At 42.8% G+C, this 22,793-nt stretch overlaps 1 protein-coding gene across 1 annotated transcript in view; it reads left to right on the plus strand.

Annotated features, from left to right (window-relative positions):
• The window catches only part of RALGAPA2 (Ral GTPase activating protein, alpha subunit 2 (catalytic)), a 285,916-nt gene that overhangs the window by 256,155 nt on the left and 6,968 nt on the right, over positions 1–22,793 (plus strand). The window contains exon 38 of the mRNA XM_012728090.1: positions 7,396–7,517. Coding sequence (XP_012583544.1) covers positions 7,396–7,517 — 122 coding nt within the window. The remainder of the gene's footprint in view (positions 1–7,395; positions 7,518–22,793) is intronic.

Genomic DNA, 22,793 nt, shown 5'->3' on the forward strand with positions numbered 1-22,793 from the left:
CCATTCCTGTGTCCACTTGGAGTAGCTTCCTCTAAGTGAGCCATTTACATCACAGTTTTAAATTGGCAGACAGCAGTTTGCTTTAATATTAAGTGGCAGACATAATTTTGCTAGGTCTGATCATGGAGAAGCTTTGTGTTAAGAAAATTCCCCCAAATTTCCAGTTAGGTTTCAATCATTCTTGCATTGTTTTATTTATTTTTACATAATTTTACTCTGATCAATATCTGGATGTATTGAGTTTCAAGTGCCAAGCAGCAGCCGTAATGATCACTCAGGTGAGCTGTGACACCCTATTTTATCTGCTAAAGCAGAATCTGAATAAGCCATACAAGCCTCAGTGCATACAGCTACCTACAGCTGCTTTCCTCTGCTTGGTTGCTTGCATTTGGTAAGCCCCTAAATTTTCTTAGAGTTTCTTCTTGTCATATGATAATGTTGGCTTTTAGCTGAGGGTCCTCCTGGAAAACTCAGATGCTGTTAATATTTTATAGAAATATTTTATGTTTTCATGTATTTGCATATTGTTTTCAAATTCACAGAAGGTACAAAAAAGCACACAGTTTATAAACATTCTAAAAAGAAATATTTCCCCAAAATTGTCTTCAGAAATAAAATATCAAAAAAATTGTAGCATTTGGTCAGAATACTTTAGACACAAAAGTAAATTCTGCCATGCTCTAGTCCAGTCTGACTTCAGCCAAGCCCAGACAGTTATTATCAATGAGCCACTGTTGTGAAATGTTCAAGAAAATGGGATAACTTGTATCAGCCACAGTTCTTTTTTTTTGTCCTTGTTAATTTTGTTCTCTTATTATCTACCACATTCATCATGAATACTTTATTTTTAGAATTATTCTCATACAAGTTAATCCATAAGGATTGGCCTTTGCCTCCAAAGTAAGAGTGATTGAAGGATAAATATTGGCAAATTAAGTTCAAATTACATTGCAAAAATAATGCCTGGAATAAATGTATTTAGTAACTTTTCCTATAGCCTATAATGATAAAGTTAGAAATAAAATCCATGTGTACTTTTGTTTCATTTCTACCCCTTTCTACCTGGCCACAAAGAGGATTCAAGATGTTCAAAGACTGTTCCACATTTCTACATCTTTCCATGTAGTCGTATCATGGATAGTAAATGCAAAGTGAGTCAGCCGTAGTCATTTCGACAGCTTTAAGTTAAGGTTCATTTTTTAGCTCCTAACATATCATATCTTTAGGATGAACAAAGATCTGTGAAATAGAAACACCCATGTACTCCCTTCCTCACAGAAATCAAGCTATTGGCAGGGAACTCTTACACTTTCTATTGTTTGTATCGATTTCTCACTTCTTAGGTCATTTTCATCAGTGAAACAGCCTGTGGAATCTATGCCCACTCCTCTGACAGCTCTTTCTCTAAATGTGTAACAGGCTGGCTGACTGATTTTCTTGTCACTTACGTTTTTACTGATGTGAGACTTGGAGTGACAGTGTCTCAGGGCTCTTTTGCACTGGTGATTTACAGAAGGTGAGATGCACTAGGAGAACTGCAAAAGATGGAAATGAAAAATGCCATAATTAAAGACGTGCTCCTTCACAAATCAGGTTCCTACACAGGCTGCTTTAAACCTTCTAATAAAAATATAGATCAAATTCATTGCACCCTGGGAGCATCTTGGATTCTGAGGGAGACCTTCAGTTCCCTTTGCCGGAAGGATGTACAAATATGAGAGCAGACCTTCTCCCAAAGTCTGTAATTTAATAGCCTGGTTATTTTTTTCCCATTTCCATTTACTCTTATCATTTCCTTAGAATTATTCTGAAACTTGGTTACATGGGTATTTTCTTCTTTCTTAGCAATAGTGTGCTGGTTTCCTCTCCAGGAGTGTATCATTAGGGTTTGAAAACTAATCTAATATCTTATACCTCCATGTGTTTAATTTCCTTTTCCCAAACATCCATTTTATTTGGTTACATTGTTCAGTAAAGTCATCCTCTTTATCTGTTACCAGGCTGTGACATTTACTTTGAATGATTCATTTATTTGGGGTCTTAAACAGTCCTAGAATTTAAATTTGCATTCTATTGAAAGACAGACAAAATCTTTGTATAAATGATGTATGGTTTTAGGTTGTATGTGGCATTCTGTTCCTTTCTTGATGATTATGGAATTCCACCTATTTATGTAGGATTATTAAATGCCAAATGCCAACCCAGCCCATCTATGGGTTTTCCCACCAGGGACAAGTACCAGAAAGATATTAAGGATACAGAAATACATCAGCTGTCCTCTTCCAGAGATGCTTTTTCCATCTCAGTTTACATCTCCATGGGCTTCCCATCACCAAATCACCCATGTGCCATCACCATAGTCCAGTGCACTTCCCTCCCCCTCCCCATTTTTGATCCCATTCTCCACTCCACTCCAGTAAAATATCTCTGGTATATAGATGTTCATTATTATGTAGGCCACTTTCTCCCTGTACCCCTCCTCCATCTCCCTTTGCTCTTCCTTTGCATCTGCCCACCCTATCAAGAGGGGAGGAGGGAGCTCCCAGCATTCTCCCTTTCTCTCTTCCAAGATCATCTCCAAACCCATGACTCAGCTCTTATCTCCAGTGCAGGCCTCTGTGCTGAGACACAGCCATCTCTTCCCCAACTCTTTCTCAGCAGACACTTGTTTGGGCCCTCAGCATTAACTCAACTCTCCACATAGGCACCTGCACCCTTTACTTGATCACTTATGCCATGATCACCTAAGCCAGAGTTTTAGCTGCCTTTTCTCTCTCTCACCAGTAGTGAGCACCTGAACACCGTCTGGGTCTACCCCCAGGAGCAACCCTGCAATTTGACGCCTCCACTCCCTTCCCCTCACCATTATGCTTTTGAGACCCAAGTCCTCTCTCTGATTAATTTCTCTTCCTGTAGTCTCCCTTCTAAGCCTTTCCACATAGGCCCTTTGCCCACCACGTAATCTCTCAAATATAGGTCAGATCTTACAGTTTATCTGTCTAAAAACCTACCATAATTCCCAGTTGCTTGAGAAACCTGATTGCTTCTCCAACCATAAGGGGCCCTGGGCAGTCTAGCCCCTCAATTCATGGAATACTTATCACCTTGCCTATCTTTCCAGGTATGTTGTAAATGCCATCAGGGACAAACAACACTGTCGCTTGTCAAAATGGAAATCTTGATCCTTCCAGAACTGCACCTGGAATGGGTTCTGTTTCTCTTCACAATGTCCTCCATGAATAAATGATCCAGCAGCAGTGCCTGGAGCCACTGTCTTCTGTGAGGCCACCTTTCACATTTGTTTCATCAAAGTGATTAACAAGGACAAATATAAGCCTATCTTCCTGCAAAATACAAACTCCTTCCTGACTGCATATTGCTGCTATTATTTTTTTAATAATATAATAGTTTATTTTTACATCATTTTGTGCCTTTTTCCATCTCAGTTGTAATCCCCGTGGGCTTCCCATCACCAAATCACCCATGTGCCATCACCATAGTCCAGTGCATTTCCCTCTCCCCCACCCCCCATTTTTGATCCCATTCTCCACTCCACCCCAGTAAAATGTCTCTGGTATATAGTTGTTCATTATTTTCTCCCTTGGTCCTTTATACTCCTGCTATGAGTGAAACCATCTGGTATTTTTCCTTTTATTTCTGGCTTATTTTACTAAGCATGATCTTTTCCAGCTCCATCCATGTTTCTGTAAAAGGCATGTGTTTATTTATTTATTTATTTATTTTGGTTGCTGAGTAATATTCCAGTGTGTATATGTACCACATCTTTTTAATCCAGTCATCTGCTTTTGAGCATTTGGGTTGTTTCCATATCTTTCCAATTACTGTTGCTATTATTTAAGAAAAAAAGCAAATAATCAGAATAAAGTTGGGAACTGGATTTAGATCTAAGGCTCTTGTAATGCAGCAGCTATCTTGAGGGTCTGGGAAATTTCTCTTGATATTTGGATAAAATGTAACTAACAAAGACCATGGGTTCTTAACTCAAGTGAAGAATAGTGATAATTGATAAAATTCTTATGTGAAAGTGCAAACAGAGTGGGTCTTGAAAGAAATGCAGAAATAAGATGTTTTTCTAGTTAGTAATATGGCTATTCTCTGAATTGAGTAATCAAGGGTAAAGTACTTTGTGTGGTTTTTAATGAGGTAGTAATTCAGAACAGAACCAAAGTTTCACATTTGTTGATGGACTTTTTTGACGAGAACAAAAGAGCGGTCTCTACTATTGAAACTGATGTTGGATTTGTGACCAGCTGCCTCACTGGCTGCCTGTTTCCGGTAAAGGTCACTGACCATCCATTGCCCGGAATTATTCCGGTATTTGGTTCACACCTTAACATATCTTACTCAAGAGAAGAATCTTATAAGCTTTTTGATGTCTAAATTAGAGGTGACTTTCTGTTATAGAAAGCAACCAACATCAAAGCCTAGGGATATTAGGTAAGAAAATGTCAGGTGATGCTGCTCCTAATTGCCCTTGTTTGGAGTTCTAATAAATCCAGTTAAAATTCCAGGCTTCAGTTTTGTTTTGTTTTGTTTTGTTTTCTAGCTACCAAAAGAAATGATTTTTGGCACCCACAAGCAACTTGGCTGTTTCTAAACACTGCCGGAGTTGGGGTGTTTATTTTCTCTTTGTCATGGTGTTTACATGCCCTGGCTTGGGCCACAGTGCAAATGCCTTTAGGATCCCCTGGTCTCACCCAGCTCCTAATGGATGTTTGTCTAAATGACAACACCCAGTTTAGCACCGTTAATGCTTATGCAACAGCATAGGACCTGCCTGGCAGGGGCGGGAATGTGTGCTGTGTGTGGCAGTCGGGGGCATGAGTGGTGAGAGCAGAAGCCTTCCATGAAGTAAACACATCCTCCTTTAGCATCCAGTTCCAGAAGCACCTTTTCTGTACTATCTCCTTAATTTAGGAGTCAATCCATAAATAATCATTGAATCAGAGAACCTCAAAACTTGATCATTGCCCACTGTCACCCCAGGACTGGACTTGCTCTCAGGATTTCTCAGCCTTGACAAGGAAAAGCGTATGACAACTAGAGAGTGTCATCCGGGGTGAGCATGACAGACTGCTGTCTGGGGTCACTTTATAGGACTTGTGCACAGCACCCGTTTGCAAGTTTGACCCTGAGTTTGATCAGCACAATAGCCATTCTTGCAGATACGTAGCCTCCATAGTGTACTTAGCAAAATGTATTCCCATTTCTATTTTGTTCGGCATTGTCCCCAACACTGTATGTGGATGTCCTGGGCGCAGTGGGGCCTCTCAGGAAACAGCAGGATGATTCCAGGCGGAGCATGACAGGTCTTTAGAGGGATGCTCCTGCTCTAACCAGGCCCACAAGCAGACTGGGGCTGGAAGGGGGAGCCATGAATTGAGCATTGACAGCGGGCCACGGCTGTCCGAAGGCTCAGGTGGTTGTCAGACATAAGTTTAGCTCAGCTCTTTGAGTAATTTGTCACGCCTCGCTCGGCCCCTGCTGGGCCAGCACGTGCCAGCTTAGTGTCAGAGTGCCTGTTCGCCAGACGGCCACTCAGGCCTAACGTCCTGCTGTTCCCCGGACCAGCGGCTTGCTGGGGCCATGCACGGAGGGCGAGTCGTGGCGACAGCCAAGTGCTGTGCAGAATAAGTGTGTTCATAATGAGGCGTGCATGGCATTTAGTGGGTCCCTCTAGAATTGGGCCTGAACAGGCGCCTCTCACTGAGCCTGTTCGTTAAGGCCAGTCACCAGCTCAGCTCAGTCAAGAAGCCAATTCAGGTTCATGCTGCCTAGGCTGTTGTGACCATCTATGGAAGTGATCACAGTAACCACTTTTGAAACATTCAAACTCACTTTTCTTTTCAGAAGTTGCAGAGAGCACGCTTAAGGGGAATTTTTAGCACAGCACTGCCCAGTAATGCAGTGGGTTCTCTGTGTGATCCAGAATGGCGACTCCTAGCCACACGTGGCTCTTGAGTGCTGGAAATTAAGCTGGCGGGACAGAGGAGCTGAAGTTCTACTTTTTTATCATTTGAATTAATTTGAATTTAAACTGAGCTGGCCCCATGTGGTGGTCATGGCCACAATGGCCAGCACAGCCCTAGGATACCTCTGGTCTCACAGTGTGAAAATCTTCCTGTGATTATAATTGGGAGCAGGGAAAGAAGATCCTGCATTGAGAAATCAGTATGCCAAAAGAAAATAGAAATAGTTTCCTCTATTAAAACACATGTTATACTGACTTCTTTTTACAGAGGCCATTTTGAGAAAAGTATTAAAATATAGTAAGAAATGCTGGGGTCACGTTTGTTCTTCTGGAACTACCGATAATAAATGCAATTTCAAATAAAATAAGCTGGTGGTGATCCGCATCCCCTGTGTTCTTGGAGAATGAGCATGATCTTCAAAATAACAAAAACTGGTCCCTTAACTTTTGCATTGATAATAAGGAAAGGGAAAATGAGATATCACGCTGACTTCCCCAAGTGTTAATTCATAAAGTCGTAAGTGTGGTGCCGCCATCCGCTGTCAGATTGTTCTGACGTTATCCTGTTATTGGAAGTGCATGATTCACCTTCTGAGGAAACAGAAGCCACACACAAAAGGGGAAGATTTGCTTTCTGCCCTGTGAATGGCTCCCACACGCAGGGGTCCTATTAAGACAGCTGGAAAGTTGCTTCAGTGTGTTACGCTTGTAAGTTTTATTGGTGACTGGTTTTTGATTACACATTTGAATGCGTGTGTTCCAGACTGCAGTTTTAATTAAAAGGCAATAGTCTTTTTTTTTTTATTGCATTGTGCACTCTCTGCTAGATTCTCCCACTTATTAGTTCTTCTTTTCTAATGCTCCTAGCCAGTCTTAGCCCTAGTGCCCCTCAGAGCACACCTTCCTGGCCTCGCCTCTTCGCAGTGACGTGTGTTTTCTTATTTTATTTAAAGTGCACGCACCATTGCACCGCCCATTCTTATCAGGAGGCCGAGAAGAAGTAGTAACTGGGAAAAGACAAACCCAACATTGTCCCCGAGTTGTTAGTGGAAAGAGATGGTAGAACAATCAGTGTTTCTGTTTGTTGGACTCAACCTTAAAAATGTTTTGATGTGATTTTGTAACTGTTGTGTACACTTTTTTTTTATTTTTTTATTTTTTTTTACTGATACCAGTGTAGGATGCAATCATACTCTTAAGAGAAACTTAGGTCTGAAAATCATAATTTTACCACTAGTGATGGCTGATAACTTAATTTTCTGACAGGATGTAAATGAAATTACATGGTACATTTCTCCCATATACAACTGCAAAAGTTGCCTGATGTGTTTAAAACAAAGTGGATGCCACTGTTACGTGTGTCCTTCTACACTTGCACTTGCTTCCTTAACCAATTACTGCAGCTACGAAGAGCGAGCTCTGTACCTTGAAGCAATAATTCAGAACCACCGTGAAGTAATGACATTCGAGGATTTCGCAGCCCAAGTCTTTTCTCCCTGCCCCAGCTACTCCCTCAGTGGAACGGGTGAGTCTACATTATTCTCCCCTCACGCGTTTAAGATGCACTCGAGCAGCAGATGTACACCTGTTTTTCACAGATAAATGCTTGCAAATTTAAGAAGAGCATTCTCCCTCTGAATCAACTAATGAATATCAAAAGGAATGATGACATTCATTTTAATTTGTTTTGTATCCGAGCTGTTCACTCGGTTCTTTTCTTCAGCTATCCTGTTAACCTCCGAATCTAGCAAGGTTAATGAACTTTTTCTCAGTAATGTGCTCGGGTTCATTCAGGAGTGTGGATTTCTTGCTGAGCTGGGAATATGTTGTTTAAAAGCGGTGCCCGAATCAGTGCTTACTTATCAAAAAAGAGTTCCTCACAGTCGAAGCCGTTGCTACTAATGCTAAATGGGGATTAGGCTGCCAAGATACTCGGGTCAGGGATTAATGCAGGAGAAATGGAAGGACAGTGTCCCCTGGTCCATCATTACAGCAATGCAGCGTGCGCTTTCTCTCTGGAGTGGCCTGCGCAGGGACAAGCTGCTGCCCGGAGCAGCACCTGGTGTGGAACCAGAGCAGAAACTGGTTTTCAATGGTTTCTGTTTGTTACGCTCATGGAAAAGTTCAGACATTCACATGAATTTCCTTATTTTTAGGTTTTATTCTTTCATGTTTACAATTTGAAAACAAAACGTGTGCTGCCACTTACACTGATTATATGATTACTGTGGGGTTTTTTTTTCCTAAAGAATAGAATTACTTGTAAATTTCTGCATGTAATTACAGATTAATTGCCTTTCAGAGAGTAAATGGGATATTTAGTCAATGCATGTTGAAATTCTCAATGAGGGGCTTCCTCCTCCTTCCACTGATGCAGACACAACTGTTAGAGTGCTTAATAGATTTCTAACCTGTGTCAATTGTCTCTGAACACTGCCCTACTTCTCCTATTCTGACTTGTTAACAAATATCTTACATACAAAGTGGAAAAAATTAAATTCAGTGAAATAAATCTCTTACAAATAAAATCAGCCATGCATCATTGTTTAACATCGCTGGCTTCAATCCTTGCCTCTCCGAGCTTTGTTGGGAGATAAGAGAGAGAGGCTTGCACTTGCACAGAGAGCCAGGAGCGCAGGCAGAAGGCCTGGGAGATAAGCAAGCTGGCCGAGGTAAGGGAGCCGGTGTGATTTACATAATCACGCCTCTGCTTCCTGGTGAGGTGTCAAGAAACACAGGATGGCCTCTATTGATCTTTGTTGAACTGGAATATCTAAACAACACTAGAAAAGCTTATAACTTACGGCTTTGATTAATGTTTCTTACATTAAAAAAGTAGAACAGCTGTGAATTGAATTCTTTTATACACTCTGCCAACATTCTCTCTAAAACCAAAGAAGAAAAAAATCAGTTTGAAGGGAGATTGAGATTTCATACCAGTCTGACTAGAGGTTTAATTTGTTTCTGATTTTTAGGTGAAGGAACATGAAGGATCTGTAGCAAGGCTACTTTTTAAAGACCTCATTGTGCTTTTTCCATCCTCATGAGGTGCTGGGAATTAATTTTTCAGTGCAGGATTTAACTTAAGAAAACATTTTTTTTAAGATTGAAAGAAATTAAATAATAGCTCAGTTTTTATATTCCATACCTGTTACATTCTTAAGGCTCTTGATTAAGATTTTGTTGAGATAAATATTGATGGACTTTAATTTCTATGGATAGTTTAGCCTCTCTATAACTTGTTTCCAAAAATTTATAATTAGTTAAGCCAATTTAAGTGAATTAATGTGTAGTCAGCATCTTAAATTGAACTCCCAGAGAAATTTAAGTTTTTGACTGCCAGCTGTTTAGGAAGAATTGCTGACATCTTCAAGAACATCACATTTGCCAGTCATTTAACAGATGAAGTTTCTGACAGTTAACAAGAGTGGACACTGGGACCTGTTAAAAGGGAACATGAAATCAAAGATAGGGCACCAGGACAAGTGCTAGTCCTTCCTTTGAAAACTTATTAGCAGCATTATTCCATTTCACAGCATTCATGGTTTAGGCTGTTCAGTGGAGTGGTAGAAGTTTTTACACACACCTCACACCAACCCATGAATGTGATGTTAAGTCTGTGAGTACTATTCTCCGTTATGCTTTGCTCACAACAATGACTAAGAAGGACCTAGGCGTGACCTTGATTTGAACTGAGAGTTGGGGCAATAAGTGAGGGGGGAGCATTTCTGTATCACACGTGTACATTTCAAAAGCACATCCTCACATCTATAAACACCTTTGTGTTGGAGTATCCCCTCCCATTCTCTCACAGGTGAAGACATTTTTCCTTTTTTCAGTGTCTTGTTTTGTTTTAATTTTCTTGGGGCAAGTACTATCAAACCCAGATGAGCCAGCCAGCTTAAACTAAGACATCGAGGTGAAGTCTGCTCTCCTAAGCAACAAGCCAACTAGAAAAATTGACCCTGAGCAGCTTAAGCTCCCACAGTACACTTAGGACCCAATCAGATCAGCTCAGCAAGCAGAGTCATCAAAGCAGGGCTTGGGCTCCTGTTCACATGCATATGCACAATGTGAGGAATTAGGGGCTCCCCGGTTTCCTTTGCATCCTAACCAGGAGGGCTTTGTTGTCAGTGCGCAGGAGAGTAACCTGAACACTGTATTCATTCCACACTGTGTGGCAGCAGGCAGCCTCCATTTCTAGAGGAAAGGCCTCTACTACTGGCCCTTAAGTCCTTGGTAAAAGAAAAAGGTGTGCTAAGGAGAGTGGCGTGTCCAGAGATGCCACTGTTGGACAAGCCCCTCTCCTAAGCAACCCTGTCCCAGTGCTGTACCTTGGTACCAAGGCCTCCATCAAGGGGCACAATGACCAAGAAATGTACTTCTTCATGATTCACTGTCAACCACAGATAAGGTTGCAGGGTCTTTTGTTGTTGGGCTTATATGCTAGTGCTCAGCAGTTTTAAAAGATCTTTAAAAATCTAATTGACCAGTCAGATTGAAGTAAAATACCACATAGATCCTCAAATCTGTTCATCTATTACTTATATTGATGGTGCACAGAGCAGAATAGGTATTTGAGCTGGTTTTATTTTTTACCAAGGGCTTGTGGTTTGTCTTCCTTTATTGATTCTTTCCTTATTGACCAGCAGTATCTAAAAGGTAGCCAGTATAAAATACCAGCTATAGTTAACACAAACATGTATGTCTAAGTATGTAGATGTGTGTGTACAGTATATATTGTTGTGTATATATATACATATATATTGTGTATATATATATTCTCTCACGTGTGTGTATGTATATAACTCGTGTGTGTGTGTATATAACATGCAGTTAACATACACATGTTAGGGAGTGACTTTGTATTTTCAAACATGTTTCCAAGGAAGGGGGGGGCAACAGAAAGGCCTTTAAAGGGTTAACTGGAATGGGCACCCTCCACTGCTGGGAGGGACTGATGTAATCACTGCAGCTCACAGCCAAGTGCATCTGTTCACCATGAGGTCATTCTTCTGCATGCTAATGATTTGGAAAATCAAGTGTAATGTTTGACATTATCGGAAAGGATATAAATAGTATGAATCTTTCCTTTTTAGAAGCTGCTCTTATGAAACAAAGAAAGAAAAAGAAACTTTAGCTTAGAGTTGAATTTTTTTTCCAGAACCACTTTAAAGATTGTGTCTGGACCTTAAAATCTTGGCGGAATCCACTTAGGTCTATTGACAAATGAATCCTCAAATCATTATTACAGTCACAGCTCCAATTTGGTAGTAAAGGACTATAGGTATGTCTCATTTAATACTTTATTTTAAGAATTTCCAAGTACCTTTGTCAGAATTTGATAAGGATGGATTTTCTTCAAAGAATGCCTGGACCCAAGTTAAATGAACGGTTCAGTTCAGTATTCTAGAATTGGCGGCATATGTTGAAGATGCCAACACTGTTTATGGTTCCTTGCCACGTTAATAATGCTGGAGGGAACCAGCAGAGGGAGCACAAATCTTTGTTTATTTGTTAGCTCTACATAAAACAATATTTGATTTCTCAAAGAGATGGTCAGAAACACTTCCTCCTTCGTGAGAGACTTGGTTGTATAGGCTCCGGGATTTAGAACAAGTGGGGTTTAAAAGCAATTCCATATTCGGCTCCATCAGATTCTGCCACTTTTAATGTAGGTCATAGTGGAGCTTAAAGCAGATTAGTCTGAGTCTGTTGCAGGACGCTGCGCCACTGCCGCTCTTGCCCAGAACTACACACTTTCATCTTCACACGTGGGCATGGCATAAGTGCCCTGTTGGGAAGGAATGTCATGCTCACCTTCTTAATAAAAAAAGACTTTCGTAACTTCATTCTGCAACAAAATCATTAAACTACATTCACAGAAACTATCAGAGGACTCTGCCAGGTGTCACTGGGTCATTCCTCATGCAATTGAAGACGTGTTGCATGTTGGTCCTAAAGTGGAGTATAGATGGCCACAAACTACTTTTACAACTGTCCAGTCTTTGCCTGCAAGTGCTGGATTCACCTGCTGGGCCTCCTGGGCCAGGTACAGGCCAGATATTGCAGGCTTATCAGTCTGCACACAGATCCTGCCATGGCCATTATACTGGCCCATTACACAGTGAATCTCCAGAAACCTCACAGGGTGACCCCTAACTCTAACTACCCCTCCCAAATTTTCCCCATTTATTGAAAGGCTGATCATATTATAGATTCATTCAGTGCTTTCTCTGTCCCTCTTTGTTTTCTCTCTCTATCTATTTCTCCTTCTCTCCCTCTCCCCTCCACTTCTTTCACCTCTCTTCCTTCCCCTTTTCCTATTTCAGTCCCCCCTCTCCCTCCTTGTTAAAGTGGGCTTAACAAAATTTTCATTAATAGCATTTCATTAAAAGCACTTCTTATGTATTCACCTTCCTGTGAACTTGCTGAAGTTCATCTAGTTGGTAAGATCTATACCAGAGAATATAGTACTATAAAGAACTTCAGAAAATACCAAGTCTAACCCCTTCACATCCATCTGGGCTAAGTTGAAGACCAAGCTGTGAAGGGACAACCAGTGGAGTTGGGCAGGTTGGCAGAGGATCCCTTCACCCCACCCCTCACTCTTCCCTCTTTTTCCACAGTCAGTGCAGTATTAGTGATACCCTGTAAGACCCCCCCCCCAACTTGGTCAGCTCTCACCAAACACTGTCAGTATGTTAGTCACAAAGTTCCTAAACAGTGAGTTAGAAGGGAATTTTTTGAGGAGAGAGATACTGTTAACAATGTGTTTTTCAAGGAAGCCTATTCACTAAAGCTGTGCCTTCCTCATTGTTGTTCTTCAAAATCTCTTCATGAGATAAGAATTAAGTCTGGGAACACATTAACTTGACCAGAAACACAGACCATGTGAACTTAGATCACCAGAACGTAATCTATGATGTCATGGCCACTGGTTCTTTGGGTCAAGCTTGTGATTTATCCAGCCACTAGCCTCACACTTCTGTCATGTGATTATGTCTTTGGTGACCTAGCAGTTGTGAGTGCAGAGTCTTCCTATTCTCTCTTCTACCAGCCAAGTTGAAAAGATGAGGAAACTGAACCCCAGAATAGGCAGGAACTTAATCACAGGCTTCCTCATGGCCCTGGTAGTCAAGTCCAAGCCAGACAAGATATCCCAAGGTAGAGCTGGGAATCCAGCCAGCATCCCGGTCCTGGCCCAGGGACACATGTAATACTCCTGGATACTGAAGCAAAGGCAGGCCACAGTGCCTGTCAGCAAACCTCTGGCTTCCGTTGCATGTGTTTGCTCATTTTCTGCCCTGGTACTTAACCCAGCACAGACTTGCTCATCTTCCACAGACACCGCTCCAATCCACTGTGTTTCTCAGATCCACTGTTCCCCTGTCCTCCCTTATTCAATGCTGGTCAGACCCTTCCACCCAGAGCTGGCCTCCCCTCTCCCTTGGAGCCCCCAGCAGGGAAGAAGTATTCTCAGAAGAGGCCTGGGCTCTGCAGCCAGCTAGAGGTATCTTCCCTGCTCCTTTTGGGGCCAGCCAAGTGACCTGTCACACTGTGGCTCTGATCCTATAAATGGGTTTAACGTTAGCACCTTCCTAAAAGGGCATGCATGATGTAAGCAGGACTGAGAGCCACTGTCCTAACTCATGGCAGCTTGTCATGTTAAGGTCCTTGTTTCAGTGCCATCTAACTTGTCACCACCTACAGCATGACTTTTCTTAGTGCAGGTGAATCTTTATCATATGCATGTGTGTCTTTTATCTATAACAGGCTGTATCATGTCTTTCTTAAGCACAAACAACAAGTAACACAAATAACGAGTAAAAATAGAAGTGGGACTGAAATGGCTCTGGTTGTTGCTGTAAGTGGTAGTGATGGAGGGTGTCACACAGCCACAGATGTGTGTTGGGCCTGATGCAAGATACAGAATGCACAGCTCTAACTGTGCGTTTGTTCCCCTCACTTCCTGTGATAAGCTGTGTGGTAAGCTATGTGGCCAAATCCCGGTGCTGAGAAAGGTGAGGGAAACCAGTGTCCTGGTAAATCCACAAAGTGTTCAGTGCAGTTTGAATAACTGGAGCCTTTGTAATTGGTATGGAAGTTTTCTTTGTTTTCTGTTTTTTGGTATGGAAGTTTTTCAAGCAATTTCACCAAGGTCCTCTCTACCACCATATTTTGTTCCCTTCCTGTTCATTCCTTCTACCAACTTAAAATCCTTTTACTCTCCTCCGTGTGAGTTCTGACCATCATGAGACGAGACAGACATCCATTCCATTTGGTCAGCTAGACAACAGTGGTTCTACCTGTCAGATGTTGCCATGTCTGAAGTGGGCCTGTGTTCCTCCTGTCTGCTTCCCTCTCTTCCCTCCCTTGAAGCCCCTCCACCCTTAGCACTGTGCCCAATGCAGTGAGCGAACACAGAGGCTCTGGCAACACATGCTCTGCATCGCTTCTTCCCTTCTGGAGCCTCAAGTCTTGGTAAGGAAAAGCAGGTACTCACAAATCGCTAAAAATGACTAATTATTAGTAAGCCCAGGTTAGTTAGCTCCCTACTCTAACTGCGTGTCCATAAGATAGAGTCAAAAAAGAAAAGAAGAGATAGAGTTAACCATGTTTTGGAGATTCCCCTGAGATGCACCCGGCCATCTGCCTATGGGCCCCGGGGGAGAATGAAATGTCCCTGACATATTTCTGACCCTCTTCTAAGAATCCTGCCAGTCAAGTTTTTACCTTTCCTACATTGGCTACGAAGAACTGCAATGTCTGAGAACCAGAGGACCACGGACAGAAAAAGAAATGAAAATAGTAAATATGGACAGAACAGAGGAAACCATGGTGGGGACTCCCCTGACCTGAGGGCTGGTGGGGTGTTCACAGGTTCCCAGAAAAAGAAAGGACCCGAGATTACTCACTCTACATTTAATTTGTTCCTGTGAAAGAACTTGAAAATGCTGCTTTTTCTGTGAAACGTTGTCTGAGGTTAGTTCAGGTTTCCCAGTCCTTATAGGATTTTAAGTGCAAGTGACATATTCTTCCTGCCTAACTGTTAATTACAACTCCAGGGACACTTTGCCAGTTGCCAAGAGATAGCCGGCAGATACCAAGAATTTTTCTCAGAGACATTTTTGGAAATGACTCTTAATGAAAGCTTATTTGAAATAACCTCGAGACTTTGTTTCAGAAGAACCTGCAGCTTCTGACACCTGAGTTCATGGTCTTGTGGCCAGAGGCCATGGCCCTCCTGTCCTTGTGCTAGCAGAGGGGCAAGTACACCCAGTCACTAGAGTCGCTTCCTGGAAGACTCAATGGTTTTGCTTGAAATTCTGTTTAGCAGCAACCAAACCAAAGCAGAATCCAAATGGACTCTTTCTTACCGGCATTATATCCTGCTGACAGAAAAAAGGAAATTTCATATTCTTTTCCAGAATGATATATGATGATAACCAGGAAATGCACCTCTAAATAGCATAATGAAGAGAAAAGCTGGTTCCTTTTTCACCATTAAACTTTAAAGATACCCCCCAAAAGGCTGAGGGGGAAAAAAATTCCTTAAAAAAGGGGAAATATGCAAGCCAACTTTGCAAAAAATAAGAATACATGAGGTATTTATAGCAGTGACATGGGCAGAATTCATCTTTGAGCACTTAAGAAACCTCATAACATCAATGGTAAAGAATACAAGAAAAAAGAAGCAAAACCTTAATTTTCAATCCTATTTTTCAAGATTATGAGAGGAGAAAATGGCAGCTACACGAGCACATGTTCAACTTACCTGTGTTCCCACACCGAGGTCCCTCTTGCCTCCCTGCAGTGCTCAGCTATTATCAGTGGTGGGAACTGTGGCCTGCGTCACCCAGCACATCCCCTCTTGAGCTGGATCAGCTGACCTGGAGATTTCCTAAGGGTCTTCCAGGGCTCCTATGACGAGGCTCTACTGCCCCCAGCCCTAAGCTCCCACAAAACCAAAAAGCACGTTGCCCTGCCGTCGCTTCTCAAGTATGTTTGGCCAGACCCTGGCTGGCGCATCCCAGAGCCCATGCGTGGTAGTTAGGGAAACCCTGCAACCTAGCTACGTCCCTAGGGCTCAGAGAAGTAACTCAAGAAGCAGCCGGATTCCAGTCAACACCAGAGCCCTCTGTGACATCCATGTGTGCAGCTCTGAGGCCAGGCACTCCTGTCCCAGACAGGTTAGCTGACCCAAGAGCACCCGGAGAGCACCAGGGGAAAGGGAGCACCACTCAGAAAAAGGAAGAGATGGGACTTTAAGGCCCACTAGTTCCAATTAGCCAAAACCGGTCAATCACTACCGGCCATATTTGGATATTAAAATTTGATCCAGCTTGAGGCCTGCAGACACACGTCCCTTTGGTACAGATAAAGTAGATGGGAACACCAGTTTTACTCCTCAGACCATCACGCATATCCTCAGAGACTGGGCCTTCAGACATGAGTTCCATAAAGGTTTCTTGAGTACTCTATGTGGAGTACAGAAGTTATAAGACAGCACAGCCCCTTCTTCATTGAAGCTTATCTTTTCCATGGATGGCGAAGGTACTAGGTTCCAGTCAGGAGCTGAAGAGAGCTAGGGAGAAAAAGATAGCAAAAAAGGCAGAACAAGAGGACCATTGAGAAACAACACTGTGGTCAGAGGCACATTAAAATAAGGGTCAAGGAAAGAGGCCTCATGGTGAGGGTGACTTTTGAATTTAAGGGGAAGGAAAAGCCCATGTGGGGCTTAGGCAGAGGGGAAGGGGAACAGTCCAGGTCAAGGGAATAGTAGGTACAAAGATGAACTTGGCATATTTGAGAACTTGTCTCAAACCCAGTGTGGCTAAGGCAGAGTGAACAAGGGGTAAGGACAAAGGGAAGTGAGAACAGTCTGGAGGCCATGGAAAAGACCTTGGCTGTTACTCTAGTAAAATGTCTGCTACTAAAGGGTGTTCAGTGGTATGGCTTGATAGGGTTCTTGTTTAAAAGACAGTTGGTATTACTCTGACTTCTTCAGGAAGAGACCAGATAATATCTCATCCTACCTCATGTAGCCTGTTGGCTGTCACATAGATGGCTTGTAATACAAGTTTGACCAATGTGGTACTAAGAGTTGTCTTCTTTGAACATTCTCTATGGAGCCCCTAGGGGCACGTCCCCAGTAGCACTCATGCCACCAAAAGCCACCCCTAACCAGACTGCACAGCTAAGGTGGGAGGATGGTGATGCCAACCTCTTTATAGGGGAAGGTTTTAAGGGATGGAAAGAAAAAGGGGGAAAGAAGACATGCAGAACCTTAACCTACAGTCACTTACCCCACCTCGCACCCCTCTCACGTCAGCATCTGTGGTCAAGAGCTGACTGCATGAAAAAATCATGGCCAATAGCTGTCCCAGGTACAGAGTTGTTTGAAGATAACCCAACAACTAGAAGAACTAGGCTGTGAGGGTTAGCTTGTACAGCATTGTTTCTGCCCATAAAGATGGTCACTAGAACAGTCTATGAATGTACCAGCTCTCTATATTTGTAGGGATTTCCAACTCACTGAGAAGTCTCACCACAATCTGCCCTCTGTAGAGCAAGAGCAGTTTTGTCACTGAGGGGAACTGATGTTTTGTTGTATTTTGTTTTCATTATCAGTTGGTTGATCATGTCAAGGCCAGTGCTGAACCTGCTAAATGTCTGCTTCTGAGCAAGAATCTTTCCCCAACCTACCCCAAATGGTCTTAAACTCATGGAAAACATGTCCGCACAAGGAAACAACTAGGTGAAGGGGAGGAGACCTTCTTTTGTGGTAAAGGAAACATGCCCTCCCCCCAGACAGAAAGGACAATTTGTACAGTGGCAAGTGCACAAACTCACTTTGGCACAGAGAGCTGAGAAGTTTAACTGAGCCTTAACTACTCTAGTATGCAAATGTAGCACCACAAGAAGAATTCACATGTAGAAAATAGTTATGGATTAAAACAGCTTTCTTAACGTTTGAAGACCGGTCATTTTTGTCAATGATACTATTCAGTTTCCTTGATTAAATGTTTCCTCAGGCACTTCAGGCAAAAGTAGAATTCCCAGTCCTCACCCCAGTCATGACAGATAGAACCACTACATTTTCTTGGGCTTGTGATTTAGAGAATTTAGAAAGTAGTCCTGACCTACACAGGAAATCTCAGTATGTCCCAGGGAAATCACTCTAAGCCCTACTTTCTCACACCATCCACTCCTTTTATTTGTTTTGTATGTTTTTACATCATTCTTCATTTTGTGCATTTTTTTCATCTCAGTTATAATCCCCATGGACTCCCCACCACCAATTCACCATGTGCCATCACCATAGTCCTGTGCACTTTTCCCACCACAGTTTTGATATCAGTCTTCTTTCCACCCCCCATAAAGTATCTCTGGTTTATAGTTGATCATTGATTTCATTTTTACTTTATTACAATTGCTTTTTTTTACCCCCCTGGTCCCTTATGCTCCTACTATGAGTGAAGCCATCTGGTATTTTTCTTTTTCTTTCTGGCTTATTTCACTAAGCATGATCCCTTCCAGTTCATCCATGTTGCTGCAAATGGCATGAGTTTATCTTTTTGATTGCCAAGTAATATTCCATTGTGTATATGTACCACATCTTTTTAATCTAGTCATCTTTGTGGGCATTTGGATTGACTCCACCTTCTTCCCTATTATAAATCAAGCAGCAATAAACTGGGGGTGCAGGTGTCTTTTTAAATCCATGCTTTTGTGTCCTTTGGGTAAATACCTAGGAGTTAGATTGCTGGGTTGTATGGAAGTTCCATTTTTAGCAGTCTGAGAAACCTCCAAACAGCTTTCCATAGTGGTTGGGCTAGTTTGCATTCCCACCAACAGTGTGGGAGAGCTCCTTTTTCTCCTCACCAACATTTGTTGCTGCTAGTTATTTTAATAAATGCCATTCTCACTGGTGTGAGATGGTATCTCATTTTGGTTTTAATTTGAATTATTATAAGTGATGTTGGACATTTTTTCATATGCCTGTTCTCCATATGGAGAAGTATCTTTTTAGCCCATTTTTTGATGGGGTTGTTCACTTTATTTTTGTTGAGTTTTATCGACTCTTTGTGATTTGTCCTTTGTCAATAGTATTGTGTGCAAATATTTTCTCCCAATCAATGGGGTGTCTCTTTGTTTTGGATGCTGTACAGAAGCTCTTTAATTTGATGCAGTCCTAGTTGTTTATCTTCTCCTTCATTATACTTGCTTTGGGTGATATATCTTTAAGATGTTATTGAGGGCCCTCCTTGATGTTGCAGTAGGTTAAAGCACAGCACTGAAAGTGAGCTACAGCTGCTTCAGTGAAAGTTCAAGTCCCAGCCCCGGAGGTGAGCCACATGGTGCAGCCTACCTCTCCTATCTCATCTGCTGTCCCCTCAGCAGTGTACTTAGTCAATCTTCCTTTTCTGCTCCCCACTCTATCTCTGGTGAATCCTCTCACCGCCCCTGCACCCCCATTCTGTATGCATAAATAAATAAAATCTTTAAAAAAAAATAAAGATGGGCCCTCCCTGGTGGCGCAGCGGGTTAAAGCACAGCACTGAGAAGCTAAAGCCACTTCCGCATGAGTTTGATTCCCGCCTGCCCCGGAGGTGACCACATGGCGCGGCAGACCTCTCCTGACCCGCCCGCTGCTCCCCTCAGCAGTGTACTTCGTCGATCTGACTGTTCTGCTCCCCACTCTGTCTCTGGTGAAGCCTCTCACCGCCCCTGAGCCTCTGGCCTGTACCCCAGTTCTGTATGTACAAATAAATAAAATCTTTAAAAAAAAAAAAAAAAAGATGTTTTTGATGTCATATAGTGACTCACCCTCCTTTTCCTCTAGATATTTTATGGTTTTGGGTCTTATGTCTAGTTCATTAATCCATTTCGAGTTGGTATTTGTGCATGATCCACTCCTGAGCTTTCTTAAGACTGATGAATTCCATTCAACTAAGAATGAGAGACAGACTTGATGGGGAGATCTGTGTGTTACCTGAAGAGTGGCGCCTATTTTCTTGGCTTTGAGGGAGCTTGAAGTTTGCAGTATGGACTCAGGCACAGAACTGATGACATCTGCTCAACTTCGTAGTCAGTGCCCTGCCTTGCTGGGGCCCCTGGGGATTTAGTTTCCCCTAGAACTTGGGGACATTCTGTTAATCATAACTTTAGGAAGAGTAGGAACAGTAATGCTGCCTGGACCATCTTCCATTTTTCCGTTTTCAAAAATAGTCTATTTTTGAGATATGGTGCACATACCATAGCACCCAGCCCCTTGGAGTATACAATTCAGTATTTTTAGTATTTTTAGGCTGTGCAGCCATCACCACCATCTCATCTTAGGACATTTTATTCCTCCCCTAAAACAAATAAAGAAAACCCCATAAACACATTGGTCATGAAGCCCATTCCCCCTTCCTTGCCCCGACTCTAAGCAGCCACTGGTCCTCTTTTAGATCTGCCTGTTCTGGATAGTTCTTAAAATTGGGCTCAGGCAATGTATGGTCTTGGTGACTGGCTTCCTTTACTTAGTATGTTCTCAAGATTTGCCCATGTGTATCCATTTATCAGCATCTCACTTCTTTTTATTGGCAAATGCTCCATTGTAGGGTGGACTACATTTTGGTTGGCTGTTCATCAGTGGATGGACTTCGTGCTGTTTTCATTTTTTTGGCTACTATGAATATTGCTGCTAAGTATGTTTGTGTGTTGTTTTGCCAATTTTGAGATGTGAATTCAGTCTGCTTAAATAAAAATTTTCCCCATGATCAAGAGTTAACTGAGGTCTTGATACTCATATTCGATGAGGTACCAAAAAAGTCTGGAAACCTCTTTGTCATGACAGTCTAACAAAAAAGTCGACACCAAGATGTTAAATGTTTAGTGTAGTTCAATATCGCCATAAGACTTGCATATGAAAGCTGTGGAGGGGGAGAAAAGGGAGGCCAGGAAAGGGTTTTCACAAATACTCCACCTGCTTACTCAGCCCCTGCACGGGTGCACGTGCACACAACACACACACAATACACACACACACCCTGCCTCGCTTCCTTTTGGTCCAGCTGTCCTAGCTTTCTGCTTCTGAACCAAAGTTGATGGGCAAGACCAGTCACCAAAAAGAGGAAGCTGAGCTGAGAGCCAGGGCCAGGACACAGCACTGCTGCTGGGTTGCAAACACTGGAAGCCATCCTTGGGCCATTTGGAAATGTTAATGAGGCTGGCTAATTCCCACTGGTCTTGGGCTGCCAGTGTTGAGTTGAGTGTGTAGGCTTACCCCATCCACTGCTGCACCTGTTCCCTTCCTCAGAGCCATTCCAAGGGGCCTGAATGGCCCAGACAGCTCTCTGATCTCCAGCTCTGTCCGCCTTCCTGCTGGGAGGATATTTAGCACTCGCCGAAAGCTGGAACCCTAGTCTGCTGTTTCTCTCTCTCATCCATGCCAGCTCTCAAAATCATTCTCTTCCCTAATTATCTTGAACAGTTAATCATTTTCCACACTGACTGTTCGGTAATAAGAACCCAGGGAGAGGCAGCCACTGTTCTTGTCTGACCCTGCCCAGTGTTATCCCAGGTGGCAGTCCTGGATGGTAACCTTCCCTGAGAGATAAGACTCGGTTCAAATCCTCGCTCTTTCGCTGTCCCAGTGAGTACAGCCAGAGAAAATGGGCCACCAAAAGGCCTGCCAGAGCTTGAAGGGCTTCTGCTAGGCAAAGCTGTGTGGAAAACAGCAAATCTCCAACCAAAACTATTGTTTCCTCTGTTGTTGCTTTTTGTTTTTGGTTTTGGTTTTGATTTTTGCTTTTAATTCACCTGTGGGTAACCAGGTGAACAAAGAAGTCACTCAAAGCCAAAGAAGTAAGACCTCTTTCTCCACATTCTCTGGCTCCTGCTGTCTGAGCTGTTAAGGGGCCCCACTGGCCTCTTTTTGAGTTACACTTCCAAGGCTCTGCCCTGATGGGTTTTGTTCAACACTATTAAATGTGAATAAGGAAATGCCTGATTTCCAGCACCCCTGATATACAAAACACTTTCAAGCAGAGACACATGTTAACCCTCTAATCCAACGTTTCTCAACTTTTTATTGCCCTACCGTGAAGCCTTCTGAGGTATTTCCTGATTTGTCCCCTCCCCTACAGCACCACAGAAATACTGTACATCTGCTTATATACTGCACTTATATCTGGGACTTATACACACAAAAAGGAGAATTGTGTCCCCCAGAGGGTGATGTCCTTGTTTAAGATGCAGGTCTAACGTCCTCCAAAGCAGGCCTTTCATCTGCTTTGTTCACTGCTGTAATCTAGAGCCTAGGTACCTGGCACCTGTCAGGTACCCCATTAATGAAGGAATGAAATAATTATGTCTGACCCACTCCCTGCATCATATACCTCCTGTTCTCTTTCCAAGTTAGTGAGCTCGAGAAGCTTTGAGCACTGCCTAGGTTAGTTGTACCTCATGATCACCCCAGGGATGGATCAAGAAGCTGACAGCCCAGTCTTCTTTTCCAAGCACAGCCCCCCCCCTTTTTGATCGCATTGCCTGTGTGTCAAGGCCAAGTGACATTTGAGCCCCATGGAATAATTACGACAGCCCCCACTGTCTCTGTCTTTGCATCTCCTTAACTCGACCACGGATTGGCAGTTATTGAGACATTCTGTTTGGTCCAGCACACCACACCAGGCTGCATCTGGGAACACACCCGGGAGAGGAGCAAACCGGTCCTCATCAGCAATTACAAACAAGCCGTCCATTGTTAGCCACACCATCTGTTTTCTTGGTTTCTACCAATCGGGTCGCC

Source organism: Condylura cristata, unplaced genomic scaffold (assembly GCF_000260355.1).
Source record: "Condylura cristata isolate star-nosed mole 26May11 unplaced genomic scaffold, ConCri1.0 scaffold00022, whole genome shotgun sequence".
NCBI lineage: Eukaryota > Metazoa > Chordata > Mammalia > Eulipotyphla > Talpidae > Condylura > Condylura cristata.